The sequence below is a fragment of the Doryrhamphus excisus genome, linkage group LG16 (assembly GCF_037039965.1).
Source record: "Doryrhamphus excisus strain RoL-2023G ecotype Guam linkage group LG16, RoL_Dexc_Guam_v1.1, whole genome shotgun sequence".
Taxonomy (NCBI): domain Eukaryota; kingdom Metazoa; phylum Chordata; class Actinopteri; order Syngnathiformes; family Syngnathidae; genus Doryrhamphus; species Doryrhamphus excisus.
In genome coordinates this window covers 16,204,530-16,228,020 of record NC_136372.1, presented here as the reverse complement: position 1 = coordinate 16,228,020, position 23,491 = coordinate 16,204,530, and the positions used below count along the sequence as shown (strand labels likewise).

The window sequence follows — 23,491 nt, the reverse complement described above, 5'->3', positions numbered from 1 at the left end:
ACATTTCCACCAACTGGGGGAAACAATGAAATTTTTTTAATGGATCGAACCAGCAACCATCAGGTTGGGAGACAGAATATTAGATATAGCATTAAATGTAAAATTACATTTCCACCAACTGGGGGAAACAATTAAATTTTTTTATGGATCGAACCAGCAACCATCAGGTTGGGAGACAGAATATTAGAAACAATGTTAAATGTTAAACTACTTCTCCACCAATAGGGGGCAACAATGAATTTTTTTCTTATGGATCGAACCAGCAACCATCAGGTTGGGAGACAGAATATTAGAAACAACGTTAAATGTTAAACTACTTCTCCACCAATAGGGGGCAACAATGATTTTTTTTTCTTATGGATCGAACCAGCAACCATCAGGTTGGGAGACAGAATATTAGATATAGCATTAAATGTAAAATTACATTTCCACCAACTGGGGGAAACAATGAATTTTTTTCTTATGGATCGAACCAGCAACCATCTGTAATAGGACAATGCATTAAATATTCAATACTTATATGATCATTACATTCTTAAATTAAGGTTAAATGTGGTTAGTATGTTTATCAGTATGATTATTTCGGACTATTGCAGTAGTGTAAGGTAATACTGGTAATACTGGTAATACTGGTAATGTTTGCATATTTCTCCCACAAGCCATTGAAGGTCTAACAACCTTTAATGGTGGGCGATGCTGACCTCGGTTCGACCAATCATGTCTCTCAAGTCCAGACCGTGAAGGCTCATTGGTTGAGTTCTCTCACCCAGACGAAGCCATCTGTGGCCCCCCCATCACCTGGGACACACGAGCCGAGGCAGCAAAGCATGCTGGGAATAAAGTCATTTACAATACCGGCTTGTGTTGTGATTGAGTTTGAATGTTCTCCCATTTATCCGCAATAAAAAAGTGTGACTCTTTAAAATGCAATATTAGGAGGTGTCCCAGGTGTGTGTATATGTGTGTGTGTATATGTGTGTGTGTTTATGTGTACCATGCCAGATTGCAAGCCAGACAGAGCTGGCAATAGACCTACAATATCCCCCCCCCCCCCCCCCCCCACTGGCTGCTGCAGAGCGAGAACAAGGTGAGAAGGAGGCACAGACGAATGTGGATGTGAGACGAGAGGAGGAACAGAAGGACTCATCAAGGAGCTCTTCACTTTTGGAGCGCAGCATCCCACTGCAACTCCCCATAACCCCCCTCCCCCCCCCATTTCCGTCTCCATTTCTCCGCTTTCCCTTGCCTCCAATGCTGAAAAACAAAAACTCCCTCCTCAACTTTCATTCACCTCTTTCATTGGCCTCTTTTCTGTCTACGACTCCCACTCTCCCTCCTTCGCTCTAAGCTCCGGTTCTTGCTCCTCTGTCCTCTTATTGCGTCTTCCTGCATGCCATTTCAACTCGGTAAAAACTTCTATAATTAGCAAAGAGGTCAAAGGTAAAAAGAAGTACACTGTTGTGGGAGTAAGGCGGACCTAACAACTTAATGAAAAAAAAAAAAAAGTACTACACACTACATAGTACTAATCTACTGCATGTACATTATTGTAACTTATAGCAAATATGCCCTCTAGGGGCACCACAAGGTATGACATCGTGTCAATCAGGTCAATTCTTCAAATATATGGAGCGATTTCACAAACACTGAGGATCGAACCAGCAACCAGCAGCTTAGGTGACGACCGCTCTAAGACCCGAGCCCTGCCGTCGTGGCTCAATATAAAATATATATAAATATTAATTCACGCCAACTTCTATGAATTTTTAATAGGAAAATGTGGCAGAAAATATTGAATTATGGGAAATTAAATTATGGAAAATGTCCAGATGGGCTACATTTGGATAAATGTGGGAGTAGTTAGCCTACGAAAATGGATTGATGATTATTGAAATGTACTGTATAAGTGATTTACGCAAGGACTGAGGATCGAACCAGCAAGGACCATGTTGGGGGATGACCGCTCTATGACGCAATAAAAATATTACCTAAATATAAAATTAATTTCCACCAATTTCTATTCATTTTTAATAGGACAAATTTGGCAGAAAATATTAAATTATGGGAAATTAAATTATGGAAAATGTCCAGATCAGCATTTGGATAAATGTGGTAGTAGTTGATTATTGAAATGAACTGTATAAGTGATTTACAAGGACTGAGAATAGAACCAGCAACAACCGTGTTGGGTGATGAACGCTCTATGACCTGGGCCATGTCACTGTGCCCGCAATAAGAATATTACACAAATATTAAATGAATTTCCACCAATTTCTATTTGGACTGAGGATCGAACCAGCAAGGACCGTTTTGGGTGATGACTGCTCTATGACTTGGGCCGTGTCACCGTGCCCGCAATAAAAATATTACATAAATATTAAATGAATTTCCACCAATTTTTATCTATTTTTAATAGGACAAATTTGGCAAAAATATTGAATCATTGGAAATTAAATTATGTAAAATGTCCAGATTATTGAAATGTACTGTATAAATGATTTACACAAGGACTGAGGATCGAACCAGCAACGACCATTTTGGGTGATGACCGCTCTATGATCTGGGCCGTGTCACCGTGCCCGCAATAAAAATATTACATAAATATAAAACTAATTTCCACCAATTTTTGTTTATTTTTAATACGACAAATTTGGCAGAAAATATTAAATTATGGGAAATTAAATTCTGGAAAATGTTACAAAAGTCCAGATGGCCTACATATGGATAAATGTGGGAGTACTTAGCCTACAAAAATGGTTTGATGATTATTGAAATGTACTGTATAAGTGATTTACATAAGGACTGAGGATCGAACCAGCAATGACCGTTTTGGGTGATGACTGCTCTATGATCTGGGCCGTGTCACCGTGCCCGCAATAAAAATATTACATAAATATAAAACTAATTTTCACCCATTTCTATTTATTTTTAATAAGACAAATTTGGCAGAAAAAAATAAATTATGAGAAATTAAATTATGGAAAATGTTACAAAAGTCCAGATGGCCTACATATGGATAGATGTGAGAGTAGGAAGCCTATAAAAATGGAGAGTGATTGTGGAAATGTACTAATAAATAAGTGGAGTAATTTACACGAGGACTGAGGATCGAACCAGCAACTATCAGGTTGGAAGACAAACAATGAAACCCACAAACGAGAACAGACAATACAAAAAACCGAATTCAGACTTATTAGGCCTTCACTTACTTATGTAGCGCACTGGGTGGCAGCTTGCTGGTCTTTTCCATCTGACCGTAACAAGACGTCCTGGCTTCGGGGATGTCGCCGTACTCATCCAACATGGCGGCGGCCGCCGACGTGATGATCCCCAGACCGTCGCGCACGCGCGCTTCCAACGGATAATCCCAGTCATCATACGACACCGATATCATTCCTGACGGGAACTCTTCGGGTGTTATTTCCGGGTTGCCCGTGGTCAGAGACGGTACGATCCAGATGTAACCGAAACCGGTGAGACCCAGGGATCGAGCCTCCTCCAGGATGTAGACGGCCTCGTCCTTGGAGCAGTAGAGCACCACCACGGGTGACTGGACCTTCTTCAGCATGATCTGGGACCTGCTGTCTTCCTCCACGGCATCCAGAGTGATGATATTCTGCAGGTCCCAGCCCACAAAACTGAAAAGAGGACGACATTGAAATGTTATTTCCCCATAGACAGCTGATAAACTTCTCAACTCTCTCTGTGGCTAAATGCTAATTGCTAGCATGTTAGCATTTAAGCTAACTTACTCATGTCTAAAGGCAAATACACACATGGCATGATGTAGGGAGGTTATAGGACAACCTTGGCACTTTCTAAACATGAGGCCCTCTTGCTAGGTGCGAGCATGATGACTGTTAGCATGTTAGCATTTTAGCTAATTTACTCATATATAAAGGCAAATACACACATGGTATGATGTGGGGACACTATCGGACTGCCTGGACACTTTTTGGACTTGAGGCTGTCTTGCAAGGTGTTAGCATGGTGATTGTTAGCATGTTAGCATTTTAGCTAATTTACTCATGTCTAAAGGCAAAATACACACATGGCATGATGTGGGGACACTGTGAGACTGCCCCAAACTTTTCGGGACCTGAGGCTGCCTTGCAAGGTGCTAGCATGGTAGCCGTTAGCATTTAAGCTAATTTACTAATGTCTAAATGCAAATAGACACATGCCAAGATGTGGGGAGGTTATAGGACAACCTTGGCACTTTCTAAACTTGAGGCCCTCTTGCTAGGTGCGAGCATGATAACTGTTAGCATGTTAGCATTTTAGCTAATTTACTCATATATAAAGGCAAATACACACATGGTATGATGTGGGGACACTATCGGACTGCCTGGACACTTTTTGGACTTGAGGCTGTCTTGCAAGGTGTTAGCATGGTGATTGTTAGCATGTTAGCATTTTAGCTAATTTACTCATGTCTAAAGGCAAAATACACACATGGCATGATGTGGGGACACTGTGAGACTGCCCCAAACTTTTCGGGACCTGAGGCTGTCTTGCAAGGTGCTAGCATGGTAGCCGTTAGCATGTTAGCATTTAAGCTAATTTACTCATGTCTAAATGCAAATAGACACATGCCAAGATGTGGGGACACTATGGGACTGCATCAACCTTTTCGGTACTTGAGGCTTTCTTGCTAGGTGCTAGCATGGTAGCCATTGGCACAATGGGCCCGAGGTTCACAGCACAGGTGGCAAGCCCATCAAAATTCCCGTGGGAATTTTCTAGTATTAATAAGTAATATCCTAATAATAAATAAATCTAAGATCCTGAATGAGATCCGTCCTGAATGAGGCTGACCAGGTTCCAACCGAATCGGGTTTAAATGAGGTCTGCTTTGTTCCTCAACGCCATTCCTTCAAAACAAGGACACGGCATCAGCTCGTATCACGGAAAATCACTTTTTAAATCCATCTCTCCAGCAACTTAGTTCAAGCGAGAGGTTAACAAGTGTTCATTAAAAGTTCCGCTAGATAAGAGCGATACTATCATTTATCTTTCTTATCTCATCGTTGGGCTCTTAAAAAAAAAATGTCCAGGCTGATAATATTCACCAAAAGCAAATTGGAGGAAAATGAGTATTATTTTTCTAATTAAAGAACACAAAGTGTAACAAATGAGTGGCAAACCGTGGAATTACAGGGACACATTTTAGCCTACAGACGAGAAGATGTGAGATAAAAGTAAGAAAAGGGTGCTACTTTTTTGGCAACAATATCTATAAAAAAAGATTTCCTATTTTATATATTTTCTATGAAAAAAAAACATTAAAAAAGAAGATTCCCTATTTTATTAGATGGGAACTTGAGGTTTCAGCACCATGGATAGCACCACCAATGCAAGTCCTCATTTTCATCTGCCTTGTTTTCTAACTTGTGTCTTTATCCTGTCAATATATTTTATCTTTTTGTTACGGGGCTGCACGGTGGACGAGTGGTTAGCGCGCAGACCTCACACTGAACACTAGAAAAAACGAGTTCAATCCCACCCTCGGCCATCTCCATGTGGAGTTTGAAGGTATGAATGTGAGTGTGAATGGTTGTTTGGTATATGTGCCCTGTGATTGGCTGGCCACCAGTCCAGGGTGTACCCCGTCTCTCGCCCCAAGACAGCTGGGATAGGCTCCAGCACGCCCTCGACCCTCAAGAGGATAAACGCTAAAAGTGAATGAATGAATCAATGAAGCTTCTAAATATGTTTTTTTATCATTATTAGAGCTCTAGACATGGAGTAGCACCCCTATAGTCACTTATACACTCCTATAATTCATTGTTTATAACATTACACAACTCTTTTGCTGGAGACCCGAGTTCAATTCCACCTTCGGCTATCTCTGTGTGGAGTTTGCATGTCCCCCCCCCACCCCCCCGTGCATGCGTGGGTTTTCTCCGGGTACTCCGGTTTCCTCCCACATTCCAAAAACATGCTAGGTTAATCGGCGACTCCAAATTGTCCATAGGTATGAATGTGAGTGTGAATGGTTGTTTGTCTATATGTGCCCTGTGATTGGCTGGCCACCAGTCCAGGGTGTACCCCGCCTCTCGTCCAGAAGACAGCTGGGATAGGCTCCAGCAGGATATGGGTAATGAACTTTATCTGCTCTGCCATTCAGTTATTTGGAATTAGATTGGGAGTTCGTTGAACTTGCTTTTTGGACCCCGCCTCTCGCCCGAAAGAAGACAGCTGGGATAGGCTCCAGCACCCATGTCACCCTTTGTGAGGAAAAAGCAGTAGTAAATGAATGAATGAAAGTGTAAAGGCGACTATAGGGGTGCTATTTATTGTCAAGGGAGCTCTAATAATATTAAAACCTCAAAAAAGGAATCCAACTTTTGGGTCTGAGATCAATTAACTCGTTTGTTAATTTGAACTGAATTCCTTTTAATAAGCATATAATTCACAAAAATCACTAAACACAAGTCGTTATGGTTTATTCACACGACCGTAAAAATAATCCCCAGAGCAGGTTTGAACACCAAAATTCATCTTTTTTCCACCTCATCAGCATAAACATTCCCTCTCCTGCATCACATTTGCTCAAAATCACGTGCAAGGCAGGAAAATTACGGCATGGAGGAAGAGCAAATTAGACAAGCGCCCGAGGAAAGCGGCATCAAGTCCTTGACGCCGGCTTTTGTGCCTGCAGCAACACGGGGGGGGGGGGGGGGCTTTCTATGCATAGGAATGTCTAAGTGCTGCATTGACATCCGTCACCATCACCGCTGCATCCTCGCTCATGCGGCACCTATATGGTGAGGAGGACACGTGAATAGGACTCCCTATTAGGTGTTCCTCAAATTACTCACTTCACTACCCGAAAAAACTTTTTTTTCGGTAGTATCTTATTTTTTTTTTTTATATAATCCTCCATTTTTCTAATTTCATCCATCATCACAGCCGATGTCCCTGGTGAATGAGGTTGTTTACAGTCTTGCCGACTTACTGCTCTCAGTGTTTAGCCTTGAATGTGTTTACCCCCCCAATCCAACACCCGTATTGCTTTCAAACACAGCAGCCCTTAAGGATTTAGGCGGCAGTCTTGAAATGAATGCGGATGACAGTTTGCTTTAGTAGTACTGCAGTTTTTTGCCGTCTTCTTCGTACACCTCGAGGTCATTTTGACTGATGCTGTCGTCAAACGCTTAACCGCTCAGCAGCCCATAATATTTAGCCAAAAGTCAAATGAATGAGTGGGTGGTCTATGGATTAAAAAAAAGCTCTCTTTGGTGTTATTTTGTCTATTTTGTGTTTATTACTTTGATCTCAGACCCAAAAGTTGGATTCCTTTTTTGAGTTTTTTAACATTATTAGAGCTTCCTCGACATAAAATAGCACCCCTATAGCTGTCTTTACACTTTTAATTAATTCATTCATTTTCTAATGCTTATCCTCATGACGGTCATGGGTATGCTGGAGCCTATCCCAGCTGTCTTTGGGCGAGAGGCGGGGTTACACCCTGGACTGGTGGCCAGCCAATCACAGGGCACATATAGACAAACAACCATTCACACTCACATTCATACCTATGGACAATTTGGAGTCGCTAATTAACCTAGCATGCATGTTGTTGGAATAATTTTACTTTATTTTAGTTTTATTGTGTGTGAGATTCATTGTTGTACGCCCCCCCCCCCCAAGTGCACATTCATTCATTCATTTTCTACCGCTTATCCTCACGAGGGTCATGGGTATGCTGGAGCCTATCCCAGCTGTCTTCAGGTCGCCAGCCAATCACAGGGCACATATAGACAAACAACCATTCACACTCACATTCATACCTATGGACAATTTGGAGTCGCTAATTAACCTAGCATGTTTTTGGAATGTGGGAGGAAACCGGAGTACCCGGAGAAAACCCACACATGAAATAAATGAAAACAGAGCATTTTGACAGGAAGCACATATGAAAGGAAATACAGCTGGAATAGGTGTAGATTCTGGAAGATCTAAAACGTTTTCCGTGCTGGTTATTGTGTGTAGATGCTCTGTAGGAGACCACAACTCAATACAATTAGGGAAAATTAGCATAATATTTAATTGTTCTCCTAAAATAATGCAGTTTTCTCGTTAGATTTGAATTTCCTGAATATTTTGATTTATGTTAAATTACTGCATATTTTTTTTCTAAAATTTTATTGCTGGGATTTTTAATTTTTTTTGTTAAATAATATTTTTAGAACTGTGAGTGTGAATGGTTGTTTGTCTATATGTGCCTTGTGATTGGCTGGCGACCAGTCCAGGGGTGTACCCCGCCTCTTGCCCGAAGAAGACAGCTGGGATAGGCTCCAGCATACCCATGACCCTTGTGAGGAAAAAGCGGTAGAAAATGAATGAATGAATATTTTTTAGAACATGATGCAGGCCAATAACATAACAGTCGTCGGCCGCAAATGACCCCTGGGCCACACTTTGGAGACCCCTGGTCTATGGTATAGTGATTAGTACATTAATCAAAACAACAAGCTTCAGATTAATTGACTAAGAAAAAAATGTATGAGACATAATAATTATTAAATTCCGCAATATTTCAGGTACTACTCTACAGTACCTAGTAATACTATTCATAATAATAAAGTAAAAAAGTAATTCAGTTAGTGCCTTAAGGCTAACTGTAAACGATACTCACAGTTCTGTTCATACATTGAACTATTTTCAGCTGAGAGTTCACATGTAATTAAATTTAGCCTAAAAAATGTCAATATTTATATCCTAATTAAAGCGGATCATTTCATAAAGACGGAATAATTAGCTTGAGTAGCTTTTAATTATGTGTCGATTTCCTGTGTCGCTGTTCAACCTCCTCACCGGGACTCGGTCATGGGCAGACGGCTTTAATAGCAAAAGGGTTTCTATCATGTGAAGTGGAAATAAAATAGGCCAGTCAGCTCAGTGAGTCAAGGCTGAGCTGGCCGCGGATGTTTTTTGGTATACGCCGACATGAGGTACAACACCAGGGTGTGGGGGGTGTGGGGGGGGGGGGTAATATCACTGGAAATACATACTCTTACTGATCTCGTGTAGGAGTTCGTGAAACATACACTGATTATTTGAATAGTAATATATATGGTACAAAAAATATATATAATGTGTAGTGTCACAAACAAACAAACAAACAGAAGACATATTAACAAAACAAGAAACACATTAACATTTCAGAAAACATATTAACAAAAGGCAAAATAAATTTTACATTCAAACAGTAACTTAGTCAAATTAACATTTCAGAATACAAATGAACCAAACGCTAAATAAATTAGCATTTCAGAAAAGACATTAACAAAAGGAAAAAATAATTAACATTTCAGAAAACACATTCGCAAACTGTGAAACAAATCGGGGTGTCCAAAATGTGGTCCGGCGTATATAATAAAATATTAAATTAAATTGTAAATATTTCATATTTAATATTATTTAAATTATTATTATACATTTTCAAATATATTAATATTTTGTAATATTAATATTTTACAATATTAATATTTTAATATTAATATTAAAATATAAATATTTTATTTTATAAAATATAGACAGAACCCAAGTGGAAGTGGATATCGTACCTGTTGTCTACCGTGGTTTTCAGAATGTTGATAAACTCCTGGTAGCCGGGGAACTTTGACGTCACGATGGAGAAAATGTGCCAGTCGTATTCCTCCATGATGTTCAGCATCAGCAGAGCCTCCTGCTGGATGGACGCACCAAACTGGAAGAATGTGGATTTTACGTCCTGGGGAAAACAGGAAGAAAATAAAGGAGAAGATTTAGCGTTTCAAAATATCAATCAAGAAGAAATCTAGCTTGGCAATACCATAATATACCATAATATACCATGTTTATTTTTTTAACTGTATTTTTTAATTTAAAAAAATTAAGTTCAGCGCAAAAAAAGTTCAGTGCAAAAAAAAATTCAATTGGAATTAATAATGACTTATTTAATGCCATCTCAGAGCCAGCCAATCAAGGATAGAGTGTAGTAAACCAAACTAAACCAAAAGTGTGAGTTTTGAAACATCAATATTTTTTGCACCGAACATTTTTTTTTATACTGAATTCTTCTAAACTGATTTTTAAAACACCATATTTTGAGACACAACATTTTTAAACGCATATATTTGTTATGAATGTTAATTAAATTGCATTTTCAGCATAATTTAAATATAAAAACATAAATATTAAAAAAAAAAAAATTTTTAAATTCAAAGCAAAAAAAAAATTCTGTGCAAATTAATCCAATGTTTGAAAATACAAATACACAAATACAGACTGAATCAATGGATTGTATGTGATTGGGTCTTATAAAAACAGGAAATGTTAATATGAATATGAATGTTAATTAAATGGCATTTTCAGCAAAAATTTGTTCATAAAAATTTAATTTTAAAATTCAAAGCAAAAAAAACAATTCTGGGCAAATTAATCCAATGTTTGAAAATTCACAAATATGCATGTATTTGTTACGAATGTTAATTAAATGGCATTTTCAGCATAATTTAAATATAAAATATATAAATGTAAAAAAATTGTTCATAAAAATTTACTTTAAAAATTCAAAGCAAAAAAAAAATTCAGTGCAAATTAATCCAATGTTTGAAAATTCACAAATACACTTCCGAGAAATGAAGACTGAATCAAAGGATTGTGTGTTGTCTTATAAAAACAGAAAATGTATTTGTGAGTTTTGAAACATCAACTTTTTTTGCACTGAATTTTTTTGACACTGAATTTGTCAAAAAAAAAAAAAAACACCACAACACTAACACCAGAAACACATGCGTTTTGCTTAGGGTTTTTATCATTAGAATTATTTAACACTCCTGTGGCATTACCATAATATACCTCATAAACACACACACATAAAGACCATATACTGTACAGTGTGCAGGTCCATATACCCTATGGGTGAGGGACGCTGAATAATTCAATTAAGCCCAAATTGGATTGATGCAGTGCAGGCGGACTGCAGGGGTTGACGGGGAACGAGGGTTACGTTCACGCTGACTTGCTCAAATCCACTCCATTACACCCAACCGGGGATTGTTTCCCCTACTTAATTTATTCAAACATTTGATTGGACGGAGCTGACAAGCACGACTGCAGGTGAACAAATTAACTCCATTCATGTTGGCGGATCCATTCCAAATGACTCATTTGCGTGAGGGCGATTACATGAGGTGAAATGGGACAAAAGTAATGAGAAAGGAGCACGTGGGCGGACAAAGTGTTAGCCTAGCTTTGGTTGTTAAATGTCTGATTTACTGTCTGCTTGTGTACCGTCCTAATAAGGCACACAACAAATAGCCAGCGACCCCTTCAGTCGTGGCCATTTTGGGTGATTTGGAGTCATCTTGTTAGGGACACTCAATACTGTGTTCTATGGCTATCGGAACATGGAAACTATCAAAGGAGAGATTAGAAGTGGCTTTCACCAGAAAAAAAATTGTTTTTGTCTTTCCTGTTTTTTAATAATCAGCAGAACAACATGTTTTTGGGGAAACTTGATGCCAAATATTGTTTTAGTACATGAAGGTTAATAGGAAAATATGTACATTGTATTTTGCATTAGAATTTTTTGAACTGCATTTTTTCAATTTAAAAAAAATTACGTTCAGTGCAAAAAAAGTTAATATTTTTTTAGTACATGAAGGTTAATAAGAAAATGTGTACATTTTATTTTGCATTAGAATTTTTTTAACTGCATTTATTCAATTAAAAAAAATTAAGTTCAGTGCAAAAAAAGTAAAGATTTTTTTAGTACATGAAGGTTAATAGGAAAATGTGTACATTGTATTTTGCATTAGAATTTTTTGAACTGCATTTTTTAATAAAAAAAATAAGTTCAGTGCAAAAAAAGTAAATATTTTTTTAGTACATGAAGGTTAATAGGAAAATGTGTACATTTTATTTTGCGTTAGAATTTTTTGAAATGCATTTTTTAATTTAAAAAAATTAAGTTCAGTGCAAAAAAAGTAATTTTTTTTAGTACATGAAGGTCAATAGGAAAATGTGTCTATTTTATTTTGCAGGAGAATTTTGTCAACTGTATTTATTTTAATGAAAAAAATTAAGTTCAGTGCAAAAAAAGTAAATTTCAATTGAAATTAATATTGAATCAATTAATACCGTCTCAGAGCCAGCCAATCAAGGATAGAGTGTAGTAAACCAAACTAAACCAAAAATGTGAGTTTTGAAACATCAATATTTTTTTGCACTGAATGTTTTTTTATACTAAATTTTTCTAAACTGATTTTTAAAACACCATATTTTGAGAGACAACATTTTTAAACGCATATATTTGTCATGAATGTTAATTAAATGGCATTTTCAGCACAATTTAAATATGAAAAATATTTTAAAAAATTGTTCATAAAAATTTACTTTTTTTAAAATTCAAAGCAAAAAAAAAAACATAGATAAGTTTGAGGAAAATATCAGTTCCCGACTAAAAAAAAAGTTTCACAAATTTATTTTGTGGAAACATACAGTAGGCTGCATAGATGAGTGGTTAGCGCACAGGCCACATAGCTAGGAGACCCAAGTTCGATTCCACCCTCGGCCATCTCTGTGTAGATTTTGCACATTTTCCCCGTGCATGAGTGGGTTTTCTCCTGGTACTCCGGTTTCCTCCCACATTCCAAAAACATGCGAGGTTTATTGGCGTCTTTGGTATTGAATAATTGACACGTTCATGGTTTAAATGGCCTATCATCATTTACCACAGACGGTGTGGGTAAAACCATGTACTGTTCATATTTTGTACTACGTGTGTGTCCAAGCTGCGGTAAAAAGCCCTCCAGGCGACGACCCATTTGCCACACTTTACCTACTTCCAGTGAGCGACAGTCTGCCCAAGGCTACGTTCAGGGTAGGTGCTGGTTTGGAGTTTGGAGGGCAAAAAGTTCAATTCCATTGCATACCAGTATATACCATTGCACATCTTTCTCAGTCGGCTCCGTGGCAAGACTCGTGCCTTCCTCCCTGGGTGTTACGCATGTGTGCGTGCATGTGTGTGCGTGCGTGTGTGTTTATGTGTTCTAATGGGGTAGAAAGTGAAGCATTGCCGGAGCATGGTGGGATAGCAAGGAGGTCACGCTGTAAGACACGTCACTCCCTGTCTTCGTCACCGCGCCAGTCGACAGTCTCACACTTTGCTGCAATGTAGAGCCAAGTGTGACCAGCAGGGCTAACAAGAGGATTAAGTCATGGTAATTATATAACGCATACGTAATATGTGGGGGTTTGAAGGCGTCTAAGGGAGAATAAACATTTTATAATAACCTCATTTTACCAGCAATTTACTAAATGATTTCTGGTTTTTGGGGAAACTTGACCCTAAATATATATACTTTTTTATTTTATATATGTATTAATTAAAAAAAATTTAAGTTCAGTGCAAAAAAAGTGAAGGTTAATAGGAAAATGTGTACATTTTGTTTTGCATTAGAATTTTTTTAACTGTATTTTTTAATTTAAAAAATTAAGTTCAGTGCAAAAAAAGTTCAGTGCAAAAAAAAGTTCAGTGCAAAAAAAACACATTTCAATTGAAATTAATAATGAATCAATTAATACCGTCCCAGAGCCAGCCAATCAAGGATAGAGTGTAGTAAACCAAACTAAACCAAAAATGTGGCTTTTGAAACATCAATATTTTTTGCACTGAATGTTTTTTTTATACTGAATTTTTCTAAACTGATTTTTAAAACATCATATTTTGAGAGACAGCATTTTTAAATGCAATATTTGTTATGAATGTCAATTAAATGGCATTTTCAGCATAATTTAAATATGAAAAATATAAATATAAAAACAATTTCATAAAAATGTACTTTTTAAAAATTTAAAGCAAAAAGACACAATATTTTGAGAGACAACATTTTTAAATGTATATATTTGTTATAAATGTTAATTAAATTGCATTTTCAGCATAATTTAAATATGAAAATATAAATATAAAAAAATTGTTCATAAAAATATACTTTTTTAAAATTCAATGCAAAAAAACAATCCTGGGAAAATTAATCCAATGTTTGAAAATTCACAAATACATATGTATTTGTTATGAATGTTAATTAAATGACATTTTCAGCATAATTTAAATATAAAAAATATAAATATAAAAAAATTTATTCATAAAAATTTACTTTTAAAAAAAATCACTGATTCAGACTCACTGATATGACAACAACAACAACAACAACAACAACAAATCCTCTGTGGCAAGTTACTAAAAATAGCCCGAATAGGAATAGCTGCAGCAAAACAAAAGGAATGGAAATTTCAGTGAGGGGGTTGCAGGGGGAGTTAAAATGCCAAGCGGACAATGCTCATAGTCAGCACCGCTACAGTAATATGGGGGGGGGGGGTCTCGGTGGGTCGTGGACGTAGCTCCTCCTATTTAGCTCGTTTATAGCGTTCTCACACCCAACTGTGACGGTTTTCAAGGAAATATTTTTGTAGTTAGAGCATAGAAAACTTTATAAATACACTTTTATGCTTGTATTATTCATTGTTTACATCACAACTCTTATGCTGCAGGGACTCGAGACGGTTGCTAGCTAGCTAGCAAGCTAGTTAGCCTTGAAATTACCGTATTTTCCGGACTATAAGTCCCACTTTTTTTCATAAGTTGGCTGTTCCTGTGACTTACAAAAATACGGTATTTCTTTTAAACTAAAGCAAACATCTTACCACTTCCACATGAAATGTGAGGATCACTTTTTTTTTTTACTCTATCAATATCGTACATGACCTGATGACTTCATGCAGTGTTCCCGACGATATAGAACAGGTTTAAGACCGAAAAACATTTTTTAGACATGATTAGAGCCCTGTAGACAAGACATAACACCCCTATAGTTACCTTCATAGTCCTATTTCCTAATATAGCAGACATGATAAGTGATCAGGTATACACGCTAGCATTACGACTTATACTCCGGAGCGACTTATAATCCAGAAAACACAATATTTCTTTTAAACTAAAGCAAACATCTTACCACTTCCACACGAAATGTGAGGATCACTTTTTTTTTTTTTACTCCATCAATATCGTACATGACCTGATGACTTCATGCAGTGTTCCCGACGATATAGAACAGGTTTAAGACCGAAACATTTTTTAGACATGATTAGAGCCCTGTAGACAAGACATAACACCCCTATAGTTACCTTCATAGTCCTATTACCTAGTATACCTAGTACCTAGTATCATGATAAGTGATCAGGTATACACGCTAGCATTGCGACGTATACTCCGGAGCGACTTATAATCATCTTACCACTTCCACACAAAATGTGAGGATCACTTTTTTTTACTCTATCATCTCGTACATTACTTAATGCAGTGTTCCAGACAATATAGAATATACTACATAATATACTACACTTTTAGACATGATTAGAGCCCTGTAGACAAGACATAACACCCCTATAGTTACCTTCATAGTCCTATTACCGAGTATACCTAGTACCTAGTATCATGATAAGTGATCAGGTATACACGCTAGAATTGCGACGTATACTCCGGAGCGACTTATAATCATCTTACCACTTCCACACAAAATGTGAGGATCACTTTTTTTTACTCTATCATCTCGTACATTACTTAATGCAGTGTTCCAGACAATATAGAATATACTACATAATATACTACACTTTTAGACATGATTAGAGCCCTGTAGAGCCCTGTAGACAAGACATAACACCCCTATAGTTACCTTTATAGTCCTATTGCCTAATATAGCAGACATGATAAGTGATCAGGTATACACGCTAGCATTGCGACTTATACTCCGGAGCGACTTATAATCCAAAAAATACAATATTTCTTTTAAACTAAAGCAAACATCTTACCACTTCCACACAAAATGTGAGGATCACTTTTTTTTACTCTATCATCTCGTACATGACTTAATGACTTCATGCAGTGTTCCAGACAATATAGAATATACTACATAAAACAAAGACCAAAAAACATTTTTAGACATGATTAGAGCCCTGTAGACAAGATATAACACCCCTATAGTTACCTTTATAGTCATATTACTCAATATAGCAGACATGATAAGTGATCAGGCATACACGCTAGCATTGGGAAAGGTACTTACTATGGATATCTTTGTTTACACCAAATTTCGCAACTTTTATGCGAAGGCTGCGGGATCGCAACATGTACACAAAAAAGCATTGTCAAGTTACAAAGCTAACTAGTTAGCCTCCAATTTATGTTTTTTAACAGCGAGAAATGACTTGAAACAGCGGATGTGGTAAGAAGCCAAAAGTGTACCGCTATTAGCCACATGCTAATAGGATGCTAACATTTTTTTAATGCTAATAACACAACAAGACGCGCATCATACCGTACACTAACCAGAAAACATACGCAAACAGACGCAACATTTTGCCGTAAATTTCCGACGTTAACCGAAAAACACGGCAAACTTCGCGAGGTTTCCTTTAAATCGGTAAGTGGCGTGCATAGCGGCTGACAGGAAAAACGAGCGCTTCACGACTCAATGTGTCACACGTTCTCCGCGTTTGGCATCGGGTTAGCGCTTGAGTTAACAACCGTCGACGCAACAAGCACATCCCGTGAATATAAAATGTTTTTGGAATGTCGTGGACGGCAAAAATCAGCGGAGGAGTAATCAGATCTCATTATCTCGGCTTTCCGTGTTCATGTTGTGGCAAGTGTTGCCTTCAAGAACCCAGTTATTAACACGCATGTTGGTACAAACTAGTATTTTAGTAGGAAGAGACTGTAAGTATATACTGTATATATATATATATATATCTATATATAGTGTGTGTATGCTATTACTGTGGTTTTTCTGTCAGGACTTTTTAACAAGCGAAGGAGCCCCCCCACGGGGGATACACTGACAAAATAACATCATCTCTCTTTCTCGCTCGCTCGCTCGCTCGCTCGCTCCCAGCCTCCATGCTAGTCTCCATGTTTGTCTTGCTCTCCCACTCTAATAAGTACAATAGCTTCCTCTCAGTGTCTTCCTTTGCTTTGGTTAACTCACTACCAGGAGGTCTGTCTTCTCCGCCCCCCCCATGCCGCCCTCGCCCGCCCGCCCACTCCCAATCTTTTCGACTCTGCCGCACTCTCCTTTGGGGAAAGCAACACCTTTTCACACGTTCAGAGTGGGATTAGAGGGTCAAAGACGTTTCATTGGTGGCTTGGTTTCAAGAGTTTGGAATAAGGACAATCTATTTATAGCCAAGGGGATGATGGATATGGTGAGAAATGACATATTCATGTCAATATTTCAACTGCATATCAGATTTGTTAGTCGGTGAAAAAGACTATTATTAGTATCGACATTCATTTTTCTTTTTTTCATCTAATTTTTGCTGTTTATTTCAACTTTTGTCTTAATTTTTGCACAATATTATGACTGGTATATTTTGAACTTATTCCCATATATTAACTTTTTATCAATGTAATTTTCATAAATTTGCAATTTTTTTTAATATGAATTTTTATGATTTTATGACATTATTATTCTCATAATATTACAAATTTATCCTTGTAGCATTGTGACTTTTTTCTTGTTTAAGTATGACTTTATTTCTTTTATATTTTGACTTTATTAAGGTAATATCTGCAGTTGTTCTCCTTATTATGTAACTACAATAAAATACTTTATTGACTTTACTGTCCTAAAAAAAACTTTTTCCACAATGTTCGCATTATTGTTTATTTGTCAAATTTTGACTTTTTAATTTTTTTTATTATTCTTTAATATTTCAACATTATGGGAGTTAAATGTAACTTTTTTGTATAATATTATGACATTCTCATTATAGTGTTTTTTTCTCAAAATATTTTTATATTTTCTTGTAAAATTAATGCTGATTTGCAACTTTTTTTGTATAACATGACATTCTCATTGCTTTTTTCTCAAAATATTTTCATATTTTTCTTGGAAAATTGATGCTGATTTGCACCTTTTTTGTATAATATTATGACATTCTTATTACAGCTTTTTTCTCAAAATATTCTCATATTTTTCTTGTAAAATTAATGCTGATCTGCACCTTTTTTTGGATACTATTATGACATTCTCATTATGGCTTTTTTCCAAAAAATATTTTCATATTTTTCTTGCAAAATCAATGCAGATTTTCACCTTTTTTGTATAATATTATGACATTCTTATTACAGCTTTTTTTCCTCAAAATATTTTCATATTTTTCTTGTAAAATCAATGCAGATTTGCACCTTTTTTTAAATATAATATTATGACATTCTCATAGCTTTTTTCTCAAAATATTTTTATATTTTTCTTGGAAAATTGATGCACATTTGCACCTTTTTTGTATAATATTATGACATTCTTATTACAGCTTTTTTCTCAAAATATTTTCATATTTTTTTGTAAAATCAATGCAGATTTGCACCTTTTTTTAAATATAATATTATGACATTCTCATAGCTTTTTTCTCAAAATATTTTTATATTTTTCTTGTAAGATGAATGCTGATTTGCACCTTTTTTTGTATAACATGACATTCTCATAGCTTTTTTCTCAAAATATTTTCATATTTTTCTTGGAAAATTGATGCTGATTTGCACCTTTTTTGTATAATATTATGACATTCTTATTACAGCTTTTTTCTCAAAATATTCTCATATTTTTCTTGTAAAATAAATGCTGATCTGCACCTTTTTTTGGATACTATTATGACATTCTCATTATAGCTTTTTTCCAAAAAATATTTTCATATGTTTCTTGCAAAATCAATGCAGATTTTCACCTTTTTTGTATAATATTATGACATTCTTATTACAGCTTTTTTTCCTCAAAATATTTTCATATTTTTCTTGTAAAATCAATGCAGATTTGCACCTTTTTTTTTTAAATATAATATTATGACATTCTCATAGCTTTTTTCTCAAAATATTTTTATATTTTTCTTGGAAAATTGATGCACATTTGCACCTTTTTTGTATAATATTATGACATTCTTATTACAGCTTTTTTCTCAAAATATTTTCATATTTTTTGTAAAATCAATGCAGATTTGCACCTTTTTTTAAATATAATATTATGACATTCTCATAGCTTTTTTCTCAAAATATTTTTATATTTTTCTTGTAAGATGAATGCTGATTTGCACCTTTTTTTGTATAACATGACATTCTCATAGCTTTTTTCTCAAAATATTTTCATATTTTTCTTGGAAAATTGATGCTGATTTGCACCTTTTTTATAATGTTATGACATTCTTATTACAGCTTTTTTCTCAAAATATTCTCATATTTTTCTTGTAAAATTAATGCTGATTTGCACCTTTTTTTGGGATACTATTATGACATTCTCATGATAGCTTTTTTCCAAAAAGTATTTTCATATTTTTCTTGCAAAATCAATGCAGATTTTCACCTTTTTTGTATAATATTATGACATTCTTATTACAGCTTTTTTTCCTCAAAATATTTTCATATTTTTCTTGTAAAATCAATGCAGATTTGCACCTTTTTAAAAATATAATATTATGACATTCTCATAGCTTTTTTCTCAAAATATTTTTATATTTTTCTTGGAAAATTGATGCACATTTGCACCTTTTTTGTATAATATTATGACATTCTTATTACAGCTTTTTTCTCAAAATATTTTCATATTTTTTTGTAAAATCAATGCAGATTTGCACCTTTTTTTAAATATAATATTATGACATTCTCATAGCTTTTTTCTCAAAATATTTTTATATTTTTCTTGTAAGATGAATGCTGATTTGCACCTTTTTTTGTATAACATGACATTCTCATAGCTTTTTTCTCAAAATATTTTCATATTTTTCTTGGAAAATTGATGCTGATTTGCACCTTTTTTGTATAATATTATGACATTCTTATTACAGCTTTTTTCTCAAAATATTCTCATATTTTTCTTGTAAAATAAATGCTGATCTGCACCTTTTTTTGGATACTATTATGACATTCTCATTATAGCTTTTTTCCAAAAAATATTTTCATATGTTTCTTGCAAAATCAATGCAGATTTTCACCTTTTTTGTATAATATTATGACATTCTTATTACAGCTTTTTTTCCTCAAAATATTTTCATATTTTTCTTGTAAAATCAATGCAGATTTGCACCTTTTTTTTAAAATATAATATTATGACATTCTCATAGCTTTTTTCTCAAAATATTTTTATATTTTTCTTGGAAAATTGATGCACATTTGCACCTTTTTTGTATAATATTATGACATTCTTATTACAGCTTTTTTCTCAAAATATTTTCATATTTTTTTGTAAAATCAATGCAGATTTGCACCTTTTTTTAAATATAATATTATGACATTCTCATAGCTTTTTTCTCAAAATATTTTTATATTTTTCTTGTAAGATGAATGCTGATTTGCACCTTTTTTTGTATAACATGACATTCTCATAGCTTTTTTCTCAAAATATTTTCATATTTTTCTTGGAAAATTGATGCTGATTTGCACCTTTTTGTATAATATTATGACATTCTTATTACAGCTTTTTTCTCAAAATATTCTCATATTTTTCTTGTAAAATCAATGCTGATCTGCACCTTTTTTTGGATACTATTATGACATTCTCATGATAGCTTTTTTCCAAAAAATATTTTCATATTTTTCTTGCAAAATCAATGCAGATTTTCACCTTTTTTGTATAATATTATGACATTCTTATTACAGCTTTTTTTCCTCAAAATATTTTCATATTTTTCTTGTAAAATCAATGCAGATTTGCACCTTTTTAAAAATATAATATTATGACATTCTCATAGCTTTTTTCCAAAATATTTTTATATTTTTCTTGTAAAATCAATGCTGATTTGCACCTTTTTTGGTATAATATTATGACATTCTCATTATAGCTTTTTTCTCAAAATATTTTCATATTTTTCTTGTAAAATTAATGCTGATTTGCACCTTTTTTATAATGTTATGACATTCTCATGATAGCTTTTTTCTCAAAATATTTTCATATTTTCTATTTTTTTTTTTGTGAAATTCTATTTTTAGAATAAGCTGCGGGCCACCCAAAAAAAGGACTCTTTATGTAGAGCAGGTCCTTCGAGAGTTCCTGAGGTGCCATGTTGAACTCCCAGTGACCAATATGGGAAAGTGTGATAGCAATAACACCAAATTCACACCCAAATATACGAATAATCTTGGGATAATAATAAAATAATAATAATAAAATAATTGCAGAAATATGAGCAGTTTAAGTGAATGGTGAGTTTTTGATTCCAGACTTTAGAACACCACAAATCGGAGTGAATTGTATGTTTTACACACGCCAAAATAATTAACCTTTTCCCAGCATGCACGGACAATGTGACGGAATTCCCGTTTTGTTGCATTTCCGGTGGAATCCATGCTGTGAGGCCTTGTTATGATGATTCCAGGGTCATTGATTCCAAAAGTTGTCAAGTTGCTAGCAGCAGAAGCCCCAACCATCATAATTATTGTCTTCATCTCGGCTGTCTTAGCTCTCCTAATCTCATCCTCCAGCATGGCCTCCTTTTTGCTTGCATCTTATTCCTGCACTGACTTTTTTTTTTTTTTTTGAAGGTTTCACGTCCTACTTTTTGCTTTGTACCCAATTATCAATTCCTTGCTTGCGACTTAGCATCTTCTACTTGTGTAAATGTACGTGTCTCTCCCATATAACTTTGGTATGCATTTAAAGGATAGAAAGAGAAATAAATCACTTCAATTAACGGCGAGTCGGGCTGCGCGGTGGTCAAGTGGTTAGCGTGCAGGCCTCACAGCTAGGAGACCCGAGTTAAATTCCACCCTCGGCCATCTCTGTGTGGAGTGTGAATAATAATAATAATAATAATAATAATAATAATAAAGGTGACTATAGGGATGCTATTTCATGTCTAGAGGGCTCTAATGTCAAAAAGTCCATTTGGGAGGTCATAAACATTAACATGCAGGCCTCACAGCTAGGAGACCTGGGTTCAATTCCACCCTCGGCCATCTCTGTGTGAAGTGTGAATAATAATAATAATAATAATAATAATAATAATAATAATAATAATAATAATAATAATAATAATAATAAAGGTGACTATAGGGATGCTATTTCATGTCTAGAGGGCTCTAATGTTAAAAAGTCCATTTGGGAGGTCATAAACATTAACGTGCAGGCCTCACAGCTAGGAGATCTGGGTTCAATTCCACCCTCGGCCATCTCTGTGTGAAGTGTGAATAATAATAATAATAATAATAATAATAATAAAGGTGACTATAGGGATGCTATTTCATGTCTAAAGGGCTCTAATGTTAAAAAGTCCATTTGGGAGGTCATAAACATTAACGTGCAGGCCTCACAGCTAGGAGACCTGGGTTCAATTCCACCCTCGGCCATCTCTGTGTGAAGTGTGAATAATAATAATAATAATAATAATAATAATAGTGACTATAGGGATGCTATTTCATGTCTAGAGGGCTCTAATGTTAAAAAGTATATTTGGAAGGTCATAAACGTTAACGTGCAGGCCTCACAGTTAGGAGACCCGGGTTCAATTCCACTCTCAGCCGTCTCTGTGTGGAGTTTGCATGTTCTCCCTGTGAACTCCAGTTTCCTCCCCAAAACATGCTAGGTTAATTAGCGACTCCAAATTGTCCATAGGTATGAATGTGAGTGTGAATGGTTGTTTGTCTATATGTGCCCTGTGATTGGCTGGCCACCAGTCCAGGGTGTACCCCGCCTCTCGCCCTGAAGACAGCTGAGATAGGCTCCAGCAGGATAAGGGTAGAAAATGAATGAATGAATGAACTTTAGCTGCTCCTGCCATTCAGTTATTTGGAATTAGATCGGGAGTTCGGTGAACTTGCTTGTCGAACTAGTCAACAGTATGTGCAGACAATACAGCTATATATAGCTGTATATATATATAGACAATATATGTAGCTAATACAGTACATGGAAACAGAAACCACTCTGTCTCCTGTCTATGATGTCATCAGCTGTTGACTCTGTAGTTATTTTTTTACTAACACAGTTACGCCGTTATGGTTATAGTTTTACAAGGACAAAAATATTCACTCATTCATTCATTTTCTACCGCTTACCGGGCGAGAGGCGGGGTACACCCTGGACTGGTGATAGCTGGGATAGGCTCCAGCACCTTCCGCGACCCTCTTGAGGATAAGCGGTAGAAAACGAATGAATAACAGCGTCAGAGTCAGGTGATAATCACACTAAACTCGGCATTTCAATGAGTCACGGTGCAGTCACACACACACACAAAAAAAAACACACACATATATATATAAACAAACGTCACAAAGCTAAAAGCATGTTTACACGGTCACACTCCAAAACCTGCAGTCTCCGCTCGCACTAAAAGGGATTTATGCACCGTGTGTGCGTCATCGAAACGCAGCAGCCACGAGGGATGCCACACATTCCAGCAAAAGGTCAAATGATATGGTAATAATATGGATTTCCTAATATGATATCAGTGTGTG

The 23,491-nt window shown here is 35.6% G+C and overlaps 1 protein-coding gene across 1 annotated transcript in view; it reads right to left on the bottom strand.

Annotated features, from left to right (window-relative positions):
* grin2aa (glutamate receptor, ionotropic, N-methyl D-aspartate 2A, a) overlaps positions 1-23,491 on the bottom strand; it is a 164,689-nt gene that overhangs the window by 55,496 nt on the left and 85,702 nt on the right. Inside the window, exons 3-4 of the mRNA XM_078797181.1 lie at positions 9,576-9,742; positions 3,210-3,638 (exon numbers count right to left, since the gene is read on the bottom strand). Coding sequence (XP_078653307.1) covers positions 3,210-3,638; positions 9,576-9,742 — 596 coding nt within the window. The remainder of the gene's footprint in view (positions 1-3,209; positions 3,639-9,575; positions 9,743-23,491) is intronic.